This window comes from Schistocerca nitens, chromosome 3, assembly GCF_023898315.1.
Source record: "Schistocerca nitens isolate TAMUIC-IGC-003100 chromosome 3, iqSchNite1.1, whole genome shotgun sequence".
Taxonomy (NCBI): domain Eukaryota; kingdom Metazoa; phylum Arthropoda; class Insecta; order Orthoptera; family Acrididae; genus Schistocerca; species Schistocerca nitens.
In genome coordinates, this window is record NC_064616.1 from 179,361,707 (window position 1) to 179,385,698 (window position 23,992).

At 44.1% G+C, this 23,992-nt stretch overlaps 2 protein-coding genes across 2 annotated transcripts in view; one reads left to right on the plus strand and one right to left on the minus strand.

The window, feature by feature from the left end:
* LOC126249134 (coiled-coil domain-containing protein 70-like) overlaps positions 1-9,222 on the minus strand; it is a 57,157-nt gene extending 47,935 nt beyond the window's left edge. The window contains exon 1 of the mRNA XM_049950787.1: positions 8,818-9,222. Within this exon, the coding sequence (XP_049806744.1) occupies positions 8,818-9,222 (405 nt within the window). The remainder of the gene's footprint in view (positions 1-8,817) is intronic.
* A 32-nt stretch (positions 9,223-9,254) lies between these two features.
* The window catches only part of LOC126249135 (uncharacterized), a 109,864-nt gene continuing 95,126 nt past the window's right edge, over positions 9,255-23,992 (plus strand). The window contains exons 1-2 of the mRNA XM_049950788.1: positions 9,255-9,450; positions 21,735-21,931. Of these exons, the coding sequence (XP_049806745.1) occupies positions 9,255-9,450; positions 21,735-21,931 (393 nt within the window). The remainder of the gene's footprint in view (positions 9,451-21,734; positions 21,932-23,992) is intronic.

Sequence of the window (23,992 nt, forward strand, 5' to 3'; positions counted from 1 at the left end):
CATCCATTGACTGTATGTTCTCTTTACTTGCCCCCACGTGATGCACTTGATGAAGCGGCCCTTACCGACCTTCTTACACAGCTCCCCCAGCCATTCATTATTTGTGGTGATTTTAATGCCCACAATGTGCTTTGGGGCTCTGCAATTACCTGCCCCAGAGGTAGAGCAATTGAGAGGCTTCTCCTGTCATCCTTTGCCTACTTGCTCAATGGAGGACAGAGTACTCATTTCTGCACAGCGACTGGGTCGTTCTCTGCCATTGATCTCTGGCTTTGCTCTCCAGCTCTTGCCGCCGGTGCTCACTGGGAAGTGGTCGCTGACTTGCATGGCAGTGATCATTTCCCAATCTGGATTCACCTTCCAGATGGAGTGGGCCCCAAAAGGAGACCACCACGATGCGTGCTCAGTGGAGCTGACTGGACACTTTATAGCCAGTTGGCCCAATTCGAACACTGTGCGACTGTTGAGGTGTGGGTGGATCATATTACCAAAACGGTCCACCACGCCGCTGCAGCATCCATTCCACAGTCCACCGGAAGAGGCCACCTGTGCCTTGGTGGAGTGCCGAATGCCGCTCTGCAATCAGGACCAGGCGTGCGGCTCTGCGTCGGTTCAAGTGTCGGCCGACTGCTGAGAATCTTGCAGCCTTTCGGGTGGCGAGGGCAAGATGTCGCCGCATTATTCGCGAGAGCAAGAAGAGGTCATGGCAGCAGTTCCTGAACACCATTAATCGTTCCACCAACAGTTCCATTGTGTGGGAGACCATCAGGAGAATTTCTGGCAGAGGAGGGAGGTGCCCCATAGCTGCTGTAATGAATAACGGCACTCTCCACACGGATCCGTGAGACATTGCCCAGACTATGGCAGCGTATTTTGCCACATTTACTGCAACAACCAGTCAGGATCCAGGTTTCCAGCGCCATAGAGCCGTTGCTGAGAGATGTAGTCTGGACTTCCAGTCCACTTCCCATGAAGTTTACAACTGCCCATTTTGTATGTGGGAGCTGGATTCTGCATTGTCTGGAGCTCGTGACACATCCCCTGGTCACGACAGGATCCATTACAGTATTCTATGGCACCTCACTATGCGCAACAGAGAAATCCTCTTCGCACTTTTTAATGCCGTTTGGGCGTCGGGTCACTTTCCTGACGCGTGGCGTGAGGCAGTTTTAATCCCTTTTTTAAAACCTGGGAAAGATCGCACGATCCCAAGTAGCTACCGTAGTGTTGCCCTCACTAGTTGCATAGGGAAGACCTTGGAGCGGATGGTCAACCGCCGCCTTGTCTGGATGTTACAATCCCGGCAACTCCTTAGTAGCTTTCAGTGTGGGTTCAGGAGGTTTCGTTCCACCTTCGATAACCTTGCCCTCCTGGAGGCGGCTATACAAAAAGCTTTCCTACGCCGGCATCACCTTCTAGGTGTATTTTTCGACATCGAGAAGGCCTACGATACCACTTGGAGGCGTCTCATCCTGGAGCAGCTTCACGAATGGGGTTTTCGTGGTTGTCTTCCTCTTTTTATTCAGTCTTTCCTCTCGCCACGATATTTTAGATACCGAATTGGTGACGTCCAGTCTGATCGCTTTCCTCAGGAGAACGGTGTCCCTCAGGGTAGCGTTTTAAGTGTGACTCTTTGCCATCGCTATTAATAGCATTACGTCCATAGTGAAAAGTCCTGTCCAGTGTTCTTTGTTTGTGGATGATTTCTCTTTGTTTTGCTCTTCTTCAAGCCTTGCAACGACAACTCGTCAGTTGCAACTTACGATTAGGCGTTTGGATGACTGGGCGCAGAAGAGTGGTTTTAAGTTTTCCACCGAGAAGTCTGTATGTGTTCTTTTTAACCATTCTCGTTCGATTTTAACCTTTCCTGAGTTGAGGATGAGGGACACTATTCTTACTTTTAAAGACACGGTGAGATTTCTGGGGCTCATTTTTGACTCGAAGCTCACGTGGTTACCTCATCTTAAAGACCTGAAACGGCGGTCACTTAAGGCTTTAAGTATTTTAAAATGTCTTAGCCACAGTACATGGGGAGCTGACAGGACTTGTCTGCTCCAGTTCTACAGGCTGTTTGTGCGATCTCGGCTCGATCATGGGTGCACGGTGTATGGGTCTGCGAGGCCTTCTTACTTAAAGATGTTGGACGTTGTGCACCATGCAGGGCTTCGGTTGGCCACTGGGGCATTCCGAACTAGCCCCATACCAAGCCTCTGTGCAGAGGCTGGTGAACCGCCACTTCATATGCGTCGACGGCTACTTACAGTGCGCCAGGCGTATAAAACTTAGTCCACACCATACACCCCTGCATACCATACCGTTGCTCAGCCTCCTCTGGCACGATTGTTTCATAACCGGCAACGTGCGACGCAGCCCTATGGGATTCGCGCACAGGATTGCCTCGGTGCGATGTCTATGGCTGGTCTTCGTGTTTTACGTCGCGGTTGGAGCAGATCTCCACCTTGTCTCCTCCGGAGACCCAAACTTGTTGTAGATTTGACTAATTTTAAGAAAGATGGCACACCAGATTTTACATTCCAATCACGGTTTCAGTATCGTTTACACTGATGGCTCCAAACAGGAGAATTTCCTTGGCTGTTCTGTGGTGTTCCCTGATCATGTTACCCGGATTCGCCTCCCTGCTGAATATACCGTTTTCGCAGCGGAGCTCCACGCGATCCTGAAGGCACTGGAGCAGATGCATCGTGTTCGGGGCGATCGATTTCTTCTCTGCTCCGATTCTCTTAGTGCCTTACAATCACTGCGGAACCTATACTCGACTGAGGAGATGGTCCAGCTGATACATGACCAACTGTACTCGCTCCAACGGCGGGGCAAAGAGGTATCCTTCTGCTGGGTGCCTGGTCATGTCGGCATATGGGGCAATGAACAGGCTGATCGGGCTGCCAAGGAGGCCTGCAAAGAGCAGGATGTGGTCCAGTGTCCTATCCCCTTGCAGTCAGTCATCGCTGCACTCCACAGGAAGTGCATGGAGTTGTGGGAGGACGAATGGCTGGCGGTGACGGCCAATAAACTGCGGTCGGTAAAGTCCACCACTCGGCCGTGGCGTTCCTCCTGCCGGTTGCTTAGGCGGGAAGAGGTGGCCCTCACACGTCTTCGGATCGGGCACTGTCCTCTCACACATAGCTTTTGATTACGGCGAGAGAATCCTCCGTTTTGTGATGCCTGTGGTGTGCACATCTCTGTCCGGCACATTTTAATAGACTGCATTTTATACCGTGATGCAAGGGCAGAAGCAAAAGTTGATGGGGATCTGCCTTGTGTTTTAGCTAACGATGAGACGTGTGTGTCTAGGGTTTTGAAGTTTTGTGATGTGTCTGGACTCTGGCCTAAACTTTTAGGCTGGAGGTTTTAGTGTATTGCAGAGTGGCTGACTCCTCTCATTTTTCCTTGCGGTCAGCCAGCCACTTCCATCTGCTACATTGTTTTAGCTCCCTCTACCATTTCCTTCCTGTGTTGTCCATGTTTTACTGCTGACGCCCTGCTTCATCCCACGCTTCGGTGTGGGTGAGCACATATTTTTCAATGATTGTTCCCCGTGTTTTATGTTCGTTTTATATAAATGTTCCGAGTTATTTTCTTGACACCCGTCTCACTATGTTACTGAACGGGCGCTGAAGACCTTGCTGTCGTGAGCCCAAAAAACCCATCTACTACTACTACTACTACTACTACTACTACTACTACTACTACTACTCTGCATGGTAATCTAATTTACTACCCACTGCTCTCGCCTTTTTCGTCAGTGTGTACAATTGAGTTTCACAGTGCATGTCAATAGTCGTTTGTTTGTCTGTGTAGTGCAATTTTCCACCGTCTTTAGAATAGAAAGGGATGGTGATTGCTGTGTGCAGATGCAAGCTGAGTTGGTGACACGTCGCTCTCAGCTCCAAGCTTTGTTGGCTTCGGTTACATAGCTTGAGAGTGCAGTGGATGGGCATCACTGTTGTGGACCGGGCGTGGGAATCCAGAAGATGTCCAGCACGACTCAAGAGTCTGCTGATCGATCCCCACTGGTGGCCAGCACAATTACTGTTCGTATTGAGTTTGACCCCTCACCTGTGGTCGAGTGGGAGGTCGGCTTGGGGAGTGGCAGACTGCGAAAGACTTCCCGGAAGGACCGAACGTAAGGCCTCCACAGTTAGTCTGACAAACAGTTTCCAAGTGCTGGCTGTGGCTGATACTGTCCCTCAGCCAGATGCAGTAACTTGTCCTGTTTCAGAGGAAACCTCTCAGCCTGCAAGATCCAGTCAGTCACAGAGGCTGGGGTTATTGGTAGTCAAGAGCTGCAATGTTAGGTGTGTTACAGGGTCGCTTAGTGACATGGCTGCCAAGGAGGCGAAGAAAGCCAGTGTGCACTGTGTGTGCATACGATGTCGAGTCATTCTAGATGTGGAACAGGTGCTTCCAGATGCATTGAAGGGCTCATGGTGCAACCAGCTGCAGGTGCTGGCTCATAACGGTACTAGAAATGAGTGTTGCTTTGGAGTGGAAGAGATTATCTCTGGTTTTGAGCGGTTATCTAAAGTGGCTCCAGTCTTGCTTGCAAGATGAAAGCAGTGCTCACCATTTGCAGGATTTCAGACCTCTCGTAAAGAGCCAAGTTGATGGTCTGATATTGGAGGTTGAGATAGTTCTGTGACTATGTAGGATGCAGATTCCTCGACTTGCGCCGTAGGATGTTGGGGATTTGTATTCTGACAAATAGTTCGTCCATTACACACACGATGCGGCTACATGGGTAGTGGCGTCTGTGTGGTGTGGACTGGACGGTTTTTTAGGTTGTGTTTGGCAAACAAAAAAAGGGTTCAGTCTCAAAGGGTACAGGTCGAACTTGGGAAGAACGTGTTGTAGACGCCAAGGCATCAGAGGACCTCTTACTGACGCCAGATTTGTAGCCCACCAGATGTGGCCTTCTACGTGAGTGTAGGATAGACAAGCAGAGGTGTGATGGTGGCGTCTTGTGAAGTGCTGGGACGCTAATGACATCATTCAAGTAACAATCATTTATTAGCAAGACTTTTACATTCACTGTCTTCTTCCCGGCGCTGCCTAGCAGCTGCCGTGCGCTACTTAGCACAAAGGTGCAGGGTGGCATGTTGCCACCCAATAAGGAATATGCAGACTCAGGTGGTGTTAGATGTCAGTGTTGCTGCCCCACAATAGGAAGGTCAGGTGGCCAGCATGTTGCTACTGATAGTATGGGTCTAGACGTCTGTCAAAGCCTCAGAGCTCTTGGTTAGTGAAGCTACACTTAGTCTCGGCCTCATAAATCTGTGTGCCCTTGTTGTCAGTTGACTATGTGGTGTGCACGAAGAAGACCCAACAGTGACACAGACAGCCTGAGAGGCAGTCCCAGCATACAGCCGGTAAGGCAGTACTTGTACTGCTAAATATTGGGGGGCACAGACGGCCTGCTCCACAGTTGAACAGGTCACACATGAACAGATAAGTTCTTCTGTCACAGATGATCAGCCCAGGCCTCGTCTTCAGTCTGTCACCATTGTGACAGACAGGAGTGCAATTCACTAACTCAAAGTTAGCAGTGGTTGCAGATATTTAATTTTATTCACCAGGGCCTCATGAAACTAGTAGATCTGACCTTCCATCACTATCCATGATGCAGATGGAATGACATAACACTGTTAGTGGAAGTAAGGTGAGGGTTTTGTACTAGTCTGGCATCATTACCATCATTCAGGTAAAAGTGTGTCCTCTTTACTGAGCCTTCAATGTTCGCTAGCCCAATGTTTAATGTGAGGGCTTGAGATCGTTCCTTTATGCAAAGCTCGCAAACTCAAAACCTCTTGTCATCCATAGGTGGAGTTACTACCTGTAGCCTTGTTACAGAAGAGCATTTTCCAGTCGGTACTGTTGTCTAAGTGCTGAAGCAGGTGTTCCCTAGAGACCTCTCACCCACGTTATGAGACAATAAGCTCCCTGTCTCAACGTACCTCAGCATAGTGTTGACATTGGTCATGCCAAACAATATGTACCTGGCGGACGTGTACCACTTAGTGTTGCCCCCAGCTGGTTCTAACAAAATTTTATTCCTACACTTAATTACTATTCTGCTCTGCAACAGTATTTACCCTACATATTCGAAGAGAACGTTAACTAGGTAATTTTTTTAGATATACTACTGTACTGTTGGCTGCACCTAAAATTTCGTTATCATATCCACATCACCATAGTGAAGTGTGACCACCCATAAAAAGTGATAGAATAGACCAAAAATCAAGCGTAAGTAATTTGGTAGAATTTGCTACATGGCGGTAAGAAAACATCTCCTTTTGAGTAATTGCAAGTCTGTCTACTGTCTATAACATGATTAGGATCACTGCGTCCCCTATAATGTACGATAGAAAGAAAGACAAACTTTTACTATTCGACAAGGAGTCGATCGTCACAATTAAGCATTGCAAAGCACGACTTGTGCATGTCTTTTTTCTGCTACATATTCATGTTTGAACATTAACACTTCGCACGGTAAAGCGGCATCTACAACAAAATATTTTCATGTATGTACAACGCTTCTGATGATTGTGATTCGCCCTGTCACATGACACCCTCAACAAATGCAAATTATTATTACACGGAGCCTGTGAACGAGTACCTCGGAAACAGCGAAGCTGATCGAATGTTCACGAGCTACTGGCGTAAGTATCTACGGAAAGAGGACAGTGAAAATACAATTAGGCACTAAATGGTTGGACATCCACGACTCTTCACAGAACGTGGTGTTTAAAGGACAGACGATCTGTGGAATCTCTGCTACATCATCACAGGGCTGGTGCACGCGCAAGTGTTTCGGAGCACACTGTTCATCGTACATTGTTGAACATGCAGCTCAGCAGCAGCCCACTCCTGTGTTGACCAAATGACATCGTGAATTAAGTTTTCAGTGGGCTCGGGACAATCAGGATTAGACAGTCGATCAATGAAGACGTCTCGGCTCTTCGGATGAATCACATTTTTCGCTACACCAGGTCGACGGTTGCCTCCACAAACGCCATCATCGAGGTGAACGGCGGCTCAAAACGTGCAGCGCACCATGTACGTAGGGTGGTGGGAGCAGTATGTTGTGGGAGACATCCTCCTGCGCTTGCATGGGATTTGCGGAAGTAATCGACGACATGCTGACAGCTGCGAACCACCTGCATCCTTCATGCTTAATGTGTGCCCTGGCGTCAATGTCATCTTTCAGCAATATAACTGTCCGTGTTCCGAGCCAGAATCGTGCTACAGTGGTTTGCTGAGGATTATAGTGAACTCACGTTGATGTCTTGGCGACCAAATTCGCCTGATTTAAATCCTATATTACCCATCTGGGCCGCTATTGGGCGCCATCACCACGTACGCAAATCAGCGGCGCGCTATTTATGCGAATTACATGATCTGTGTTTAGATATCTAATGCCACATACCTCCAAAAACCTACCAACAAACTGTCGGATTGCCGATACGCAGAATCGGTGATGTATTTGGTTCCAGAGATGAACAAACAAACTATTAAACAAGTGGTCATAATGTTTTGGCTCATCAGTATATATATGCCACACTGATTTTGAAATGTAATTCGCTTAAGACATGTAAGCTGTAATCCAGAGCAACGACGTAGAATTCCATCAAGAAATTGCCTTCAATGCAACTGTATGTAACGCTGTTTTGGTAGTTACTGTAATCGATTTCCACATTAAATAATTAATACACAGCATAGTTTGATACCATATTATCGACTCTGATTAGCTGGAATGTGTGTACTTTCAGGTCATCAAACTTTACCTATATCTTAAATTCGGTTCCATGCTTCCTGATACTTCCACAAATATCACTCCACGACCACATAAGAGCTTGGGCCAACAAGAGTATGTCTAAGCTTGCTTGCAGTTAAGACTCAGAAATATAAACGTTTCAGATGGGCAGTCCTATTTAAGTTTTTCTTTCTTTATGTCCTGGAACTCTTCACAAGAACAGGATTTGGATACATAATCCGTTCAGCATGCTAAGTGAATGGAGTAAAAGATACGTCTTTATACTTTGCATAACATTTTATTACGCAAACACAATGGTCCATAGCAAATATCAGAACAGTGAACCCTGATCTCCACAACTACCCTACTGACACGCATTTTCAAAGTTACTTGATTGTTAGTATTCCTATTTTTAGAGATTACAACTAAAAATTTATCACATCAAGTTAATTTGACATATTTACAGAAATGTTATAATTTCTCTTATTTCTATCATGCATACAATGTGTCCAGAAAAAGATGTTATCACTTGGATTTCCATCAAATAAGCATAATGAACAATGTTTTAATAACTTAATTACCGGCATTTGACGAAATTAAGTACAGTGTTCATACAATGTTTTCGATATATGATTAGAGCTTTCTATCAGTATTAACAGTAATTCTTTTACACAGAAAATATCTTTTGATGATTTATTTACATAAATTGGGTGTCATTATTTTGCAAAATCTGATAATTTGTTTCGAAAAGTAGTGAATTTAGTTATGTACATGTGTAATATGGATGAATAATAGCAGTACATCCGTCTGTCCAAACTTTGTTTCACGCGTTTTGGCTGACAAACGAAATGAGTACCGCAGTAGAGACCTGAAGATAGGCAAAACAATTGTCACATAGAGATACATTTTATTGTTAAGTTCATTGTATTCTGTTCTGGCGTACTCCAAAATGATACAGTGGAACACGAACAAATAAAGGAGCAGCATAGAAACGACAAAGTTAAATGGGAGGACGTGAATGAGGTACAGCCATCACCGCTTCTCACTGCAGCAGGTACTTCCACCATCCAGAATCCTTTTTCCACCATCCAGAATCCACTTTCCACCATCCAGAATCCACTTTCCACCATCCAGAATCCACTTTCCACCATCCAGAATCCTCTTTCCACCATCCAGAATCCTCTTTCCACCATCCAGAATCCTCTTTCCACCATCCAGAATCCTCTTTCCACCATCCAGAATCCTCTTTCCACCATCCAGAATCCTCTTTCCACCATCCAGAATCCTCTTTCCACCATCCAGAATCCTCTTTCCACCATCCAGAATCCTCTTTCCACCATCCAGAATCCTCTTTCCACCATCCAGAATCCTCTTTCCACCATCCAGAATCCTCTTTCCACCATCCAGAATCCTCTAGCAGTTTCTAAATGGTACATGGCAACCATTAGCATTTTTGTCAATTTCTCACCGACTTTCAGAAGAAATGGAGTGCCATACAGAGCTGTACGCCATGTGTGCTGCCATCTGTCATTTTAGAGACACAGACGAAGAGAAACAACTCTACATCTACACTGACCACGCCCCCTGGCGGCGCTGTTCGAAAAATGTACCCCAAACAGGTCTCTTAGACAATGGAAATAGTCCAGCGATTGACGATAACAATTGTCTGTCACAGAGAGGTACATTTGTCTTGATGTTAACTTCTTGGTATTCCGTTTTGGCTCTGTGTGATGTATCCTAGAGACATTTTAAGGTTTGAAATTTTGTGTACATTAAGTGTGTAGTAACGAACTGTGTGCACTTTCACTTTGCACCAGGGCATCATTCGAAACCCTACTGGGAGCTACGATATTTCCGAACCGGGGAAAAAGCTTAGAGGCGCCCCCCCAACCCTGACCACCGCTCGAACGTTTGAGACAGGATGTTATTTTTTTAAAATCGATTTTCAAGAACATGTTAATTTTGTACAGCACATATTTCAACCCCCCTGCGCGTTCTGGGGTTTGAATAGGCCCGCGGTATTCCTGCCTGTCGTAAGAGGCGACTAAAAGGAGTCTCAACTATTTCGGACTTTAATGTGATGGTCCCCATTAGGGTTTGACCTCCATCTTTCTAAATTCTTCCGAAGAGCGAGCCAATTGGGGAAGGGTGCATTACATGGTGCACGGTATCCATCGTGAGTTGAGACCTTTAGCCGGCTTTCTCGTCGTCGCAATGCTGACTCGCTCGTTTTCCACCTCTTGGGCGAGGATACGTTCCTGGATGCGATTACCACTATGCACTGTGCAGTGTTGCTTTTTGCTGAGACGACCACCTTGGACATTTTTGCACCTAAGATCCAGCGCGGTAGCCAATCCATTGTGGTGGGGCCGCCATGTACCCTGTTGGTTGTAGCCCCCTGACAACACAGGGATCACTCTGCTGATACCTGTGCCGTTAACTAATGAAGCCATTGATGCGGTGGTTCACTCGGTCACCACCGGCATCTTTACTGCCGCAGAATCTGCCATTCCCCGTTCTTCTGGGTCCCCTCAGCAGAGGACTGTGCCTTGGTGGTCGCCTGCGATCGCCGAGGCGTTTAAAGATCGTAGGCGTGTGCTCCAGCGTCATAAGCGGCATCCCTCATTAGAAAACCTCATCGCCTTTAAATGGCTCTGTGCGCGGCCCGCCGCATCATTCGCCAACACAAGCAGGAGTGCTGGGAATGGTATGTCTCCACCATTGGCATCCATCTCTCTCCATCGCAGATTTGGGCCAAGATTAGGCGCCTCTATGGCTATCGGATCCCTGTCAGCATCCCTGTGCTGTCACTGAATGGAGCAGTTTATACTGACTCCGACATATTTGCAAACCGCTTAGCAGACCATTTTGCTCTCAGTTCCACTTCTGTGAGTTACCCACTGGCCTTCCGCTCCCTGAAAGTGCAGTTGGAACGTCGGAGCCTTTTTCACATGCGCCAACCTGAATCGTACAATGCTCCATTCAGTGATTGGGAATTCCACAGTGCCCTAGCCACTTGCCCTGATACAGCTCCCAGGCCAGATCACATCCACTGCCAGATGCTGAAACACCTCTCAGTGGACTGCCAGCGATGCCTCCTCGACCTTTACAACCGTATCTGGGACGAGGGTGAGTTTCCGTCGCAATGGCGGGAGAGCATTGTTATCCCCGTTTTGAAACCTGGCAAGGACCCATTGGAGGTGGACAGCTACCGCCCCATTAGCCTCACCAACGTTCTTTGCAAGTTACTCGAATGCATGGTGAGCCGGTGGTTGAGTTGGGTACTCGAATCTCGTTGCCTTCTGGCTCCGTCTCAGGGTAGGTTCTGTAAAGGCCGCTCTGCCGCCGACAATCTGGTGAGCCTGGAGTCGGCCATCCGTACGGCCTTTGCCCACGGTCAGCACCTCATGGCTGTCTTTTTTGACATGCGGAAGGCGTACGATACGACATGGCGCCATCACATCCCCTCTACGCTTCATGGTTGGGGTCTTCGGGGTCCGCTGCCGATTTTCATACGAAATTTTCTGTCACATCGTACCTTCCGCGTGCAAGTCGCGGCCTCCCATAGTTCCCCCCGAGTTCAGGAGAACGGGGTACCCCAGGGATCTGTCTTAAGGTGTCTGCCTGTTTTAATTGCAATTAACGGGCTCGCTGCGGTGGTGGCAACGTCTGTCTCAGCTTCCTTGTATGCTGCGACTTCTGCCTCTACTATAGCTCCATTGGCATTGCAGCTGCTGAACGTCAGCTGCAGGGCGCTATCCACAAGGCCCAGTCTTGGGCTGTAGTGCATGGCTTCCAGTTTTCGGCTGCCAAGACCTGTATTATGCATTTCTGCCGGTGACGCACTGTTCACCCTGAGGCGTGGCTTTATCTTGGCGGCGACCTTCTTGCTGTGGTGGAGACACATCGATTTCTGTGTGTGGTTTTTGATGCCCGGTTGACTTGGCTCCTGCATATTCAGCAGCTTAAACAGATGTGTTGGCAGCATCTTAATACTCTGCGATGCTTGAGCCACACCAGCTGGGGCGCCGACCGATCTACCCTCTTACGGCTCTACCAGGCATTAATCCAGTCCCGTCTGGATTATGGGAGCCTGGCTTATGGTTCAGCATCCCGTTCTGCATTGCGGGTGCTGGACCCAATCCTTCACAGCGGGATTCGACTTGCCACTGGTGCTTTCCGGACCCGCCCTGTGAACAGAATACTTGTGGAGGCAGGTGTCCCTCCACTGCAGTTACGGCGCCAACGTTTACTGGCTGCTTATGCTACACATTTGTAGCTTGCCCGGGCATCCTAATTATTGTCTCCTGTTCCATCAGTCGGTCGTCCATCTCCCAGGACATTGGCCCTAGTCGGGTTGTACGATCGCGGCCTGCATCGGAGAGCTTCTCTCCGGGCTTGGGGTTTTCCCTCTTCCACCTCCTTTCCGGGGCCCCCCTGCCTACATCCCCGTGGTGTGTGCCCCGCCCTTGCCATCGGCTTGAATTGGCACAGGGCCCAAAAGACTCAATCCCTCTGGAGGCCTTCCAGCGCCGCTTTCTTTCCATCCTTGCCACATATCAGGGCTCTGGCATTGTTTACACTGACGGTTCGATGGTTGCTGGTCATGTCGGTTATGCTCTCACTCTAGGGGACCATTACCAACAACGCTCATTGCCAGCTGGCTGCAGCGTTTTCACTGCTTAGCTGGTCGCCATCTTTCATGCCCTAGAGTATATCCGCACCTGCTCAGGTGAGTCCTTCATTCTCTGTAGCGAGTCCCTGAGCAGTTTACGAGCTATCGACCAGTGTTTGCCTCGCTCTCGTCTGGTGATGGCTGTCCAGGAGTCCCTCCATACTCTTGCCCGTTGCGGCCACTCTGCGGTCTTTGTGTGGACCCCTGGTCATGTCAGCATCTCTGACAACGAACATGTTGATGGCCTGGACAAACAGGCCACCAGTAAATCAACTCTGGACATTGGCCTCCTAGAGACTGATTTGCGACCTGTCTTACGCCGCAAAGTTTTCGCGCTTTGGGACACTAATGGCGCGATCTGCCCACACATCACCGGCCAGTGTGGCCGTGCGGTCTAGGCGCTTCAGTCTGGAACCGTGTGACCGCTCCGGTCGCAGGTTCGAATCCTGCCTCGGGCATGGATGTGTGTGATGTCCTTGGGTTAGTTAGGTTTAAGTAGTTCTAAGTTCTAGGGGACTGATGACCTCAGAAGTTAAGTCCCATAGTGCTCAGAGCCATTTGAACCATTTTGCCCACACATAATAAACTCCGTGCTGTCAAGGAGACGACGACTGTGTGGCAGTCATCCATGCGAGCCATTCGCAGGGACTCAGTTATCCTTTGTCGGCTCCACATTGGCCACACCCGGCTGATGCACAGATATTTACTGATCCGTGAGGACCCGCCTCTATCGCGGCGGGGCGGCTTTGAAGGTGCTCCACATTTTGTTGGCCTATCCGCTTTTAGCTGTTCTCAGGCAGGCATTTGTGCAGCCTGATACGCTCCCTGCCCTTTTAACAGATGACAGTGCCATGGCAGGCTTAGTTTTGCGTTTTATTTGGACAGGGGGCTTTTATCACTTAATCTAAGTGTTTGTCCTTTTTTCTGTTGAGTCTGGCATTTGGCCTACGATTTTAGACTGAGCTTTTTGTGTGTTTCTCGGTGGTTGGCTTTTCCTTTTTTTTTGTCTCTATGGTCGGCCAACCACTGTCACCCTCTGTGTGATTTTAATTCCTTTTGTCTGGTCTCTGTATGTCTTTCTTGTCCTGTGTCGTCTGTTGTCTTTTCCACTGTTCATTTTTATTCTGTATGGGTGATGTTACGTTTTGGAAAAAGGGACCAATGACCGAAGCAGTCTGGCCCCCTGTAATGCCACAAACAAACAAACAAACCAACCAACCAGCATCTTTCAAGAGTTTGATATATAAAACCTACAAGTTCGAGGAAATGTAAGACATATTATTTGATCTTAAGTGTGCCAAAGTGAAGTGTCACGCCTCTCCGCACAGCATTCTTCTATCGCATGTCACTGTCTTTTACTTTGTGGAATTCAAACGTGTATATTTTGTAATGGAAGCCATCAAACCTATATTCAGGGCATTGGAAATTAACATGTCCTGTGGTGCCATTCCTGCTCCCTTGTAATGGAAGCAATCACGCCTATATTCAGGGCAATGGATTAAAATGTCCTGAGGTGCCTCTCCTGCTCACAGTCAGCCGGTTTGACATTCTACCCCCCTTTAAAAAAATCACAATTAGTAATGGGTGGGATTATATGTGACCGCGAGAATAAGAACTCTCAGAAAATTTCCACTCTGTATTGCCTATTAGCTAATAACTTTCCCTTTTGTGCGCCATAAAATTACATATAGGAAACATGAAACCAGGAAAGACAAGCAAGACAGTACACATTTCTCCAATCCTTAGGTCCCAGCATTTTTTCCTCTCTTATCTTGCTACAGCTTTACATGGCGTCCTTTCCTTTCAGCAAAAGAATATATTACGTCACCAAAGTTCGTCAAACGTTTCGCAACATGAAAAACCAAAACGCAGTTGTTTAATATTGCAAAAACTGTTAACACGAGTAGTACCCAATACTGGTTTGGTTTCTCTGGTTGATTACGTCTATTTTGTCTCACTGTCTGGTAGTTAAAACGAAATAGGCCTTTCTAATATTGCAGCAAGTGTAACACGCGCCAAATAAGGGAGACTGTTTTGGCACAGACGGTCATTTTTATCTACCTCATTTACATAAATAACACGACAGAATATAATTCAAGAGTACCAATATCAAATGTCTATTAGGCCTACTACAAGCAAAAAGCTTAATGTTAGAAAATAGCTTCACATTTCATTCATATGCTCCAGTTTCTCAAGCCTGAGATCCAAAAGTGGTGGTAGTCGACATTTTTGTATAAATTTGGAACCGTCTTATTCTTCCATATAATTTATGTGATGTCTCCGTTTCTTCTCCGTCGTCGTCCTAACAGTCACTCTTGTCATCACTAATTCTGTAACTATTCCTGACATTTTCAAAACTTATTCTCCGGTTAACTCCACTAGCCCAGCCGAAATCACCGATTCAGTTATCACGCATTTACTCTCCGATTAGGCGTTATTACGTTTCGTACAATGCGTTTTCCACACTGTTCCGAGAACAGAACTTAAGCGGCTGCTAACCTGGGACAGTACATCTGGCCCTTTGTAGTGTAGCGAGATGGCAAAAATTTCATGTCAAAATTTCATTTTCTTGGATACACAGAGAAGATAATATGTAGTCATGCTTACCTGTTATTGCTCGTAACCGTCTATTTCCACTCTGGTAGTATGAATCTATGGATTTCGTTAACAATAATAACGCTTATCATACACAGAATCAACCACACAGTGTGCGATTTGCAGGCGGGATGGGGGGATTACCCCCCCCTCTGCATCAGACCATCCCCTCCTCTGGTTTTAGTTTATGCATCCCAACCTGGGATGTAAAACTTTACATATAATTTAAATTTGTGGAGCCGAACACTGAAAGTTTTTAATAAGTCTTACTATTAATATGTTTCAGTTTTCTATCATCAGAATAAGTACAGTTTTTCACAAATGTGCCTCTACTTTTTGAATTACCCTCGTATACCTGTATGTAGATGATTTTGTAAATAAGCTTTACCTATAATGTACTTTTAAAGATATAACAAAGGATGGCTTTTCTGACAGTGCATACGCGTGAATAGTGAGTTTCGGCAGTAACATCTATTGATAAATAGCTGTTTAACCATGCGTAACGCCACGGTCCAAGCTAGTAACATATATAATTCTACTAACCCCCTAAGACATCCCCCCCCCCCCCCCCCCCCCCACTGGTAAAAGCACAAATCGCACCCTGCAACCACATAAGCCAACAGCTATTGGCATTCACCCGTTTGGTTTTATTCGGCTCAGCTCATACAGCCCCATCACCTTTTGTCTGCGGGTATGTTTACTTCTAGATGCGACGGGGATTCCCCTGGCAGACACATCACATGCACTATGCACGCAGTCAAAAATCAACTCGTGATTCGTTCAGAAATCAACTCAGAATGTGTTCCAAAACGTTAAAAAACCAACAGGGCTGAGTTTCAAAATCATATGAATAGTCAAGAGACCTGCGTGCACACAAGCTCCAGGAAGCCAGTAGCGGTACTGAAGAAACAACAGGTTTGTCATTTTACATTTTAAAAAGCTACATGAAAATAGAGATGTAAAGTAAAACTGTAGCTGAAGGAGAGCTCTTATCTGGATATGTAATATACGTGTATATTTAAATGGAAGTTTTTGCATCTTAGACCATTTACAATTGGTTTTAGATCCTTCCAATAAAGAGCATACACAGCCAACATTTCATGTATCTAAATATGAAAATCTAATATCAATTCACAAGAGCAGTATTTTGTCATACTGAAGAGAGCATTCGGTATACTTTTTTTTTTCTATGAAGAAGTCATTCATGCAATTCTGTATCTGTAAGTATGTACATTATGAAACAATTTAGGTAAAGTTCTGTTTTAAATATTTCTTTGCAATAGTGTTTATATTAATCATACAGAACACCTGCATGACTGTGCTAAGTAACTTACAAGTGGCGTTTACCTAAGCAGTACTTCATGTCCAAATCAGTTACTAAGTGGTCTAGTTTATATTTATTTTTGGAAAACACAGTCCAAATAAGGGACGCAGACATAGATGTAGAGCGCAATGATTTGCCCCGTTTCTTCAAAAACTTACTATGGCCTATCCATAAAATCTGTGGCACTCACAGATAGTAGACATGCATCAATGAGCAACTTACTAGTCTATATTGTGGTGTTGCCACAAAGGCATTGCTACTTAAATCAGGAACAATATGTGTTGTAATGATACAACATATAACTTCAAACAAAACTTTGGGTGGTACATTTTCAGAGGAAGACTTAATTTGCTCCAAGGAATCACTACCCCCTCCCCCTTTTTAAAATCCCATGTTGAATGGTCAGCCATTCACCAACTGATTTAGGTTTATGGATGCCGTACACTGTAACTGACTGTCGAGTCACATTAATATGACTACCTGTCAAAAGCTTACACCACCTTTTACAGTGTGAACCACGGTGAGACATGCAGGGTGAGTGTTGGTGAGCTCCTGGAAGGTACCAAAAAGAATGTGAAGCCATGCCAACTGCAGTGCCTTAGCCAGGTGCACTCGGTTTCTCAGTTGAAGATCCATGATGCAAACAGCCTGACTGAGGTGGTCCCACATATTTCTGATTAGGTTTGAATCTAGGAAGCTCAGTGGCCACAGGAGTATGATAAACTCATCCTGGTGCCCTTCAAACCGTGCACACACCCTGCAAGTCGTGTGACACATTACATTATTCTGCCAGCAGATGCCATCGTGCTGAGGAAAGACAAACTGCGTGTAGGAGTGGACATGGAACCCAGGTATAGATGCATATTTTTTGTGGATCTGTTGTGCCTTCCTGAATAATATGAACACCAAGGATATGTCACAGACCATAACTCACCCTCCTCCAGCCTGGACCCATCGACAATTGTTGCAGGGTGTTTGCTTTCAGATGTTTCGTGCCTTACACAACTATGGCCAACTATCTGATGCAGCATAAAATGTGATTAATCTGAAATGGCCACCTGTCACTACTCAGTTATCATCCAGTTGCAGTACTAGTGTGAACAACAGTCAGGATGGGTGCATAAACCAAGTGCCTGCTGCTGAAGCCCATATGTGGCCAAGTTCACTGAATCGTTGTTGAGGAGAGATTTTTGATAGCCCCTTAGTTCATCTGGGTGGTTAGTTGCACATCTATTCACCCTTACACATCTCTGCAGCCATCAGTCACTCCTGTCATCTGTGGCCTGTGGTGCACCACAGTGGCCTTGGTACTGCTTTTGAATAGCACTGTGTTACCATTGATGGTATACTTTAACCATGGTGGAACACAAACAGCTTACAAATGTAGTCATTTTGGAAAAGCTTCCACCCTTGGCCCAAAATCCAATGAACATGCCCTTTTGGACACAAGATAAATTGCTGTTTCCACATTACAACAGTGACTGCATTGTTTTGTGTGTTCCACCAACATGCTTTATATACACTCCATTGTTAGTGCTGCCACCTGTGAGTGGTTACTGCATATTGATGTTGAACGTAGGAAGTGGCCATGCGTGCATGCGAAAGATACAGGCTACCAGAGGCACAAAGAACTAGATACACAAACTGCCTCTGGCCACTGAGGTGAGGCCGGAATTGTTTGCCTGAGTCAGTATATCTATCTATCTATCTCTATCTCTCTCTCTCTCTCTCTCTCTCTCTCTCTCTCTCTCTCTCTCTGTGTGTGTGTGTGTGTGTGTGTGTGTGTGTGTGTGCGCCTGCCTGCCTGCCTGCCTGCAATTCAGGGTCCCCTCTTTATGGTGAGTAGCAATCTCTCCTTCCCATAGTGTTGTCAGTACTGCTGAAAATGTTTTACCGTACAATACTCTCGTTGTTGTTGTTGTTGTTGTTGTTGTTGTGATCTTCAGTCCTGAGACTGGTTTGATGCAGCTCTCCATGCTACTCTATCCTGTGCAAGCTTCTTCATCTCCCAGTACCTACTGCAACCTACATCCTTCTGAATCTGCTTAGTGTGTTTGTTTCTTGGTCTCCCTCTACGATTTTTCCCTCCACGCTGCCATCCAATACTAATTTGGTGATCCCTCGATGTCTCGGAACATGTCCTACTAACTAATCCCTTCTTCTTGTCAAGTTGTGCCAGTAAATCCTCTTCTCCCCAATTCTATTCAATACCTCCTCATTAGTTATGTGATCTACCCATCTAATCTTCAGCATTCTTCTGTAGCACCACATTTCAAAGCTTATATTCTCTTCTTGTCCAAACTATTTATCGTCCATGTTTTACTTCCATACGTGGCTACACTCCGTATAAATACTTTCAGAAATGAATTCCTTACATTTAAATCTATACTTGATGTTAATAAATTTTTCTTCTTCAGAAACGCTTTCCTTGCCATTGCCAGTCTACATTTTATATCATCTCTACTTCGACCACCATCAGTTATTTTGTTCCCCAAATAGCAAAACTCCTTTACTACTTTAAGTGTCTCATTTCCTAATCTAATTCCCTCAGCATCACCTGACTTCACCACATTCCATTATCCTTGTTTTGCTTTTGTTGATGTTCATCTTATACCCTCCTTTCAAGACACTGTCCATTCCGTTCAACTGCTGTTCCAAGTCCTTTGCTGTCTCTGACAGAATTTCAATGTCATCAGCAAACCTCAAAGTTTTTATTTCTTCTCCATGGATTTTAATACCTACTCCAAACTTTTCTTTTGTTTCCTTTAGTGCTTGCTCAATATACAGATTGAAAAACATCGGGGATTGGCTACAACCCTGTCTCACTCCCTTCCCGACCACTGCTTCCCTTTCATATCGCTCGACTCTTATAACTGTCATCTGGTTTCTGTACAAATTGTAAATATCATTTTGCTCCCTGTATTTTACCCCTGCCGCCTTCAGAATTTGAAAGAGAGTATTCCAATCAACATTGTCAAAACCTTTCTCTAAGTCTACAAATGCTAGAAACATAGGTTTGCCTTTTCTTAATCTTTCTTCTAAGATAAGTCGTAGGGTCAGTATTGCCTCATTTGTTCCCACATTTCTACGGAATACAAACTGATCTTCCCCAAGGTCAGCTTCTACCAGTTTTTCCATTCGTCTGTAAAGAATTCGCGTTAGTATTTTGCAGCTGTGACTTATTAAACTGATAGTTTGGTAATTTTCACATCTGTCAACACCTGCTTTCTTTGGGATTGGAATTATTATATTCTTCTTGAAGTCTGAGGGTATTTCACCTGTCTCGTACATCTTGCTCACCAGATGGTAGAGTTTTGTCAGGACTGGCTCTCCCAAAGCCATCAGCAGTTCTAATGGAATGTTGTCTACTCCGGGGGCCTTGTTTCGACTCAGGTCTTTCAGTGCTCTGTCAAACTCTTCACACAGTATCATATCTCCCATTTCATCTTCATCTACATCCTCTTCCATTTCCATAATATTGTCCTCAAGTACATCGCCCTTGTATAGACCCTCTCTATACTCCTTCCACCTTTCTGCTTTCCCTTTTTTGCTTAGAACTTTGTTTCCATTTGAACTCTTGATATTCATACAAGTGGTTCTCTTTTCTACAAAGGTCTCTTTAATTTTCCTGTAGGCAGTATCTATCTTACCCCTAGTGAGATAAGCCTCTACATCCTTACATTTGTCCTCTAGCCATCCCTGCTTAGCCATTTTGCACTTCCTGTCGATCTCATTTTTGAGACGTTTGTATTCCTTTTTGCCTGCTTCATCTACTGCATTTTTATATTTTCTCCTTTCATACTCTCATATGTGCTTATATTTTGTGTATCTACAGTTCTTAGCGCCTCTGGTAGCCTGTATCTTTCCCATTCTTATATTTATTCTCCTGCATTTATGAAGCCAAATGACAAGCTTATACTACAAGAAAACATTTCTATTGTTTGTAGGAGGTGAGTAATCTGTTTTTATGTTAAGGCATATGGTTTATCATTCATGTAAACTGTAACGTTAACATATAGCTTAAGCCGTTGTTGCTTCTGCTAATACACCCTAATCCAGCTGATCTAACTGGTGAAACTTGAGTTCTGAATATAGCTTTCAGGGGTTTAAGCTGATCTCTTGAAATATGCCTCCTTTGATCTGAATCTGCTCTGTTGTTTTTTATTGCTGCATTTTAGCTGTTGTCTCCGTGTTTCATTGCAGATGACAATGTGTTGATCTTTGAACTGCATGTATCACAAATCTGCAGCACTTTAATAAGCCATGTGTGTTGAACAGCATCAAGAATTTTTTGCAATCCATCTAGTCCATAACTGTGTTATGTTCCTATCTGCTGATTGCACTAGAATGGCAGCATCTGTGATTTATTTGCTGCTTTCAGATACCTTCTTACAACTTTTGTGTTCTTGTTCCATTTGCTCCTTTGTCTGGATTCTTTATATTGCTTCATTCTCTTACTTGCAGCACTAAGCTTTTGTTTCAATGTGTATAGTGAATCAGAGATGAGTTGTATAGTTCTAACCCGACTACAGACTAAGCAGCAGTAAAGCATGAGAAAACCTCAAATTCAGATCTATGAACAGATAGGAAGCAGCACTGCACTGTGTCAAGATGACACTTCCTTACCATACACAAAAGGTAGTTTCAATGTGTTTGTTCCTAATGTTCTAACTTTAAAACTAAAAGTTCTAGAGTGTTTCCATAAAGCTACATACTCAGATCTGTGAGAAAAGTGTGTACTGATGGATGCACAAGGAGAATTATACATCTCATGTAACCTTCATTGTTCAACAATACTAATTGGAAATCAGCATATTATAGCTTATTCACTGGTCATCACACTACTGTATGTAAGGTGGTGGTTGCTTATTTCTCTGATATAGTGTGTTCAAAGAAACTTTTCTGGACTTCAGAAACAAGACAACAGATGGAAGTCCTTTGCTGACCATTACAATATGCTGTTACCCTCTGCAAGCATCAGTCAGCATTCCAACATGTTCCCAACTGTGAAACATAGCAGAAATTGTGCCACTGAATTCATTATTTGCCTTTGTTTACACTGTATGGTATAGAGATTGATTCATTACTGGTTCATCCTGAAGTTAACTAGATTTCTTGGCTGTATTTGAACTTCCATTTGAGATTTTTTTGAAATCACATATATATGGTTCACTGAATTTACTGTTCTATTTGGCAACTTCTATTATTAAGTGACATTATACTCATTTAGTCTAAAAGGACCTATTAACTGGTAGGCCTACTTATTAGGAGCATGTGAACTGTGTGTGAATCAATGTTCTTATTTATTTTAAAATTTGTAATCTAGTCAAATCACCAATTAAATGTAAGTAAATAGTCATTATTTACAGGTTTAAATACTTTAGACTGGGGAAAAAATGGTTTAGCATCATCACTGGGTGATGCCATTTTTATATGGAATGGATCAAAAGAGATTCAGAAAATTACAGCTTTTGACGAAACAAATCAAGAAATGTTTGCCACAGCACTGAAGTGGAATAAGAACGGTAATCATCTCGCAATAGGAATAGAGAGATCCTGTATTCAGGTAATCAAATTAAATTGGTAAAACGGTATTTCTAACATAATATAGATATCTGAGAAACTTTTTGGCATTAACATACATTTGGATCTGTCGAATTTTATTCTATTTTTATGACAGTATTAAGTTCATTGCAATAGATGTCTAGTGTAGATGCTGGAAACAATTATATACTACTGCATCTTAAAGAACAAAGCCAGTGCTGATTAAGGTCCAGTCATCCAATTCAATTTAGATTTTATGTAGTTCCCTTAAGCTGCTAAATATTTGGGCAATGAATTTTCCTTGACTGCATGAATGTAACATGGCATTCTTTCTGTGTGCTATAAATGAGCTAGTGTTCCATATCCAAACTTTGTTTAGAAGTTACATCTTTGTAAAAAGAAATGAGAAATATTAAAATAGTTTCTGGGCCTAGCATATACATGATCCTGCAGTTTTTATTTTAATTCTGTTTTCCACCACTGTGGTTTATTTGCTTAATGTTAAAACTTTAAAAGTTGCTACTGCTGCTACCTAAGCAAAAATAGTCTAATATGTAATGTGGAGATGGTCTTCAACTGTACTGATAACAGAGAAAATAGTACCTGAAGATACAACCCCTTTCTCAATAGCAATGAATTTCTGTTGCAAGTGGATATAGATGTTGAGAAATTTGTTTTGGAACTCAACAGGAGACACCAAAGACACAGCAAGAAAGTATACTTACAGATTCTACTGAAGATACAAAGAAGAGGGCTACATATCTCAAATAGAATTGGAAAACCTTTTTTCTAAAATAAATGACCAACTACTGCAATGTGGTTGTGTGAGAGAAAGTAAGATGTGCCATGAAAGCAGCTGTGATGTATGAAGAGAAGAGTAGAAACTCACATTTCATGCACCAAGAACAATGAAACCTAATACATACACACGTCAATCACCCCCCCCCCTTTCCACCCCCCTTGCCACCCATTTTCTCTATGTAACAATTTGAAATGGGGATAAATCAAAACAACATCCATCAGAATCATTGTTGTAATTACACTATACAACAAAAAAATTTTTTTTCAGGTACAAAGAACATTGTGGACCTAACTAATTTGGACTTGCTGACTCTGAAAATGCAGTTAAATTTTTGCCATCACCCTCCAATTTTTTGTTACTGAGATTTTTAAATTCCTATATCTAACAACAGAGACTAGGATGGTTTACACTAAATTTAGACAATATAGAACATACATAATGCCATAAAACAATTTTACTCTAGTGTTCTGGGTCTAATGTACATTTTTACAAGAAAAATTGCAACATTCATTTGCGTGGTGGTGGTGGTGGTGGTGGTGGTGGTGGTGGTGGTGGTGGTGGTGGAGTCTTTTCGATGACAACTTCTTTCTTTCAGATATATATCCTTCACGCTTCAAAAACCAACTGTAGTCACCTAACATTTATGGGTCCCATCTACCTTTATAGCAGCTTACCATTCACAAAATGTCCTGATGGAACCTTTCTCCATGTTCATCACTAACTGCTCCCAAATTGGTAGGGAAGAAATCTAAATGAGAATGAAGGGAGTGCATTTTTAGTTACATTCTGCATCCAACATTTTTATAGTTCTCTAAAAGAGTTCCCACTAATATGTCACTGTTTTCTGCTCTTGTATTCCCTAGGAAACCTTCTATGACATCCTTAAAAGAATGCCATGCTGCAAGTTCTAACTGACTTAATTTTTCTTCGAAGTTCTTATCATGCATTAACTTCCTAATTTGTGGTTCAATAAAAATCCTCTCTCTCAGTTTGGCGTCACTTAATTCAGGGAACACTTCACATAGATACATGAAACCATTAGCATTTGTGTCCATTCCCTTGACAAAAGTCTTCTTAAGACCAAGCTTAATATGCAGTGGGGGAAGGAAAACATTTTGAGAATCTACCAAAGGTACATATTTCACATTTTCTCTCCCTGGAGCCAATTTCTGTCATGGTGCCAACTGTTTAATGTTTATCTGTTGCACAGCTGTTCCAAAAACAAAGGAAACAGCAATACTTTATGAAACCACTTTAGCGACCAGATAGTAAACCAGTCAC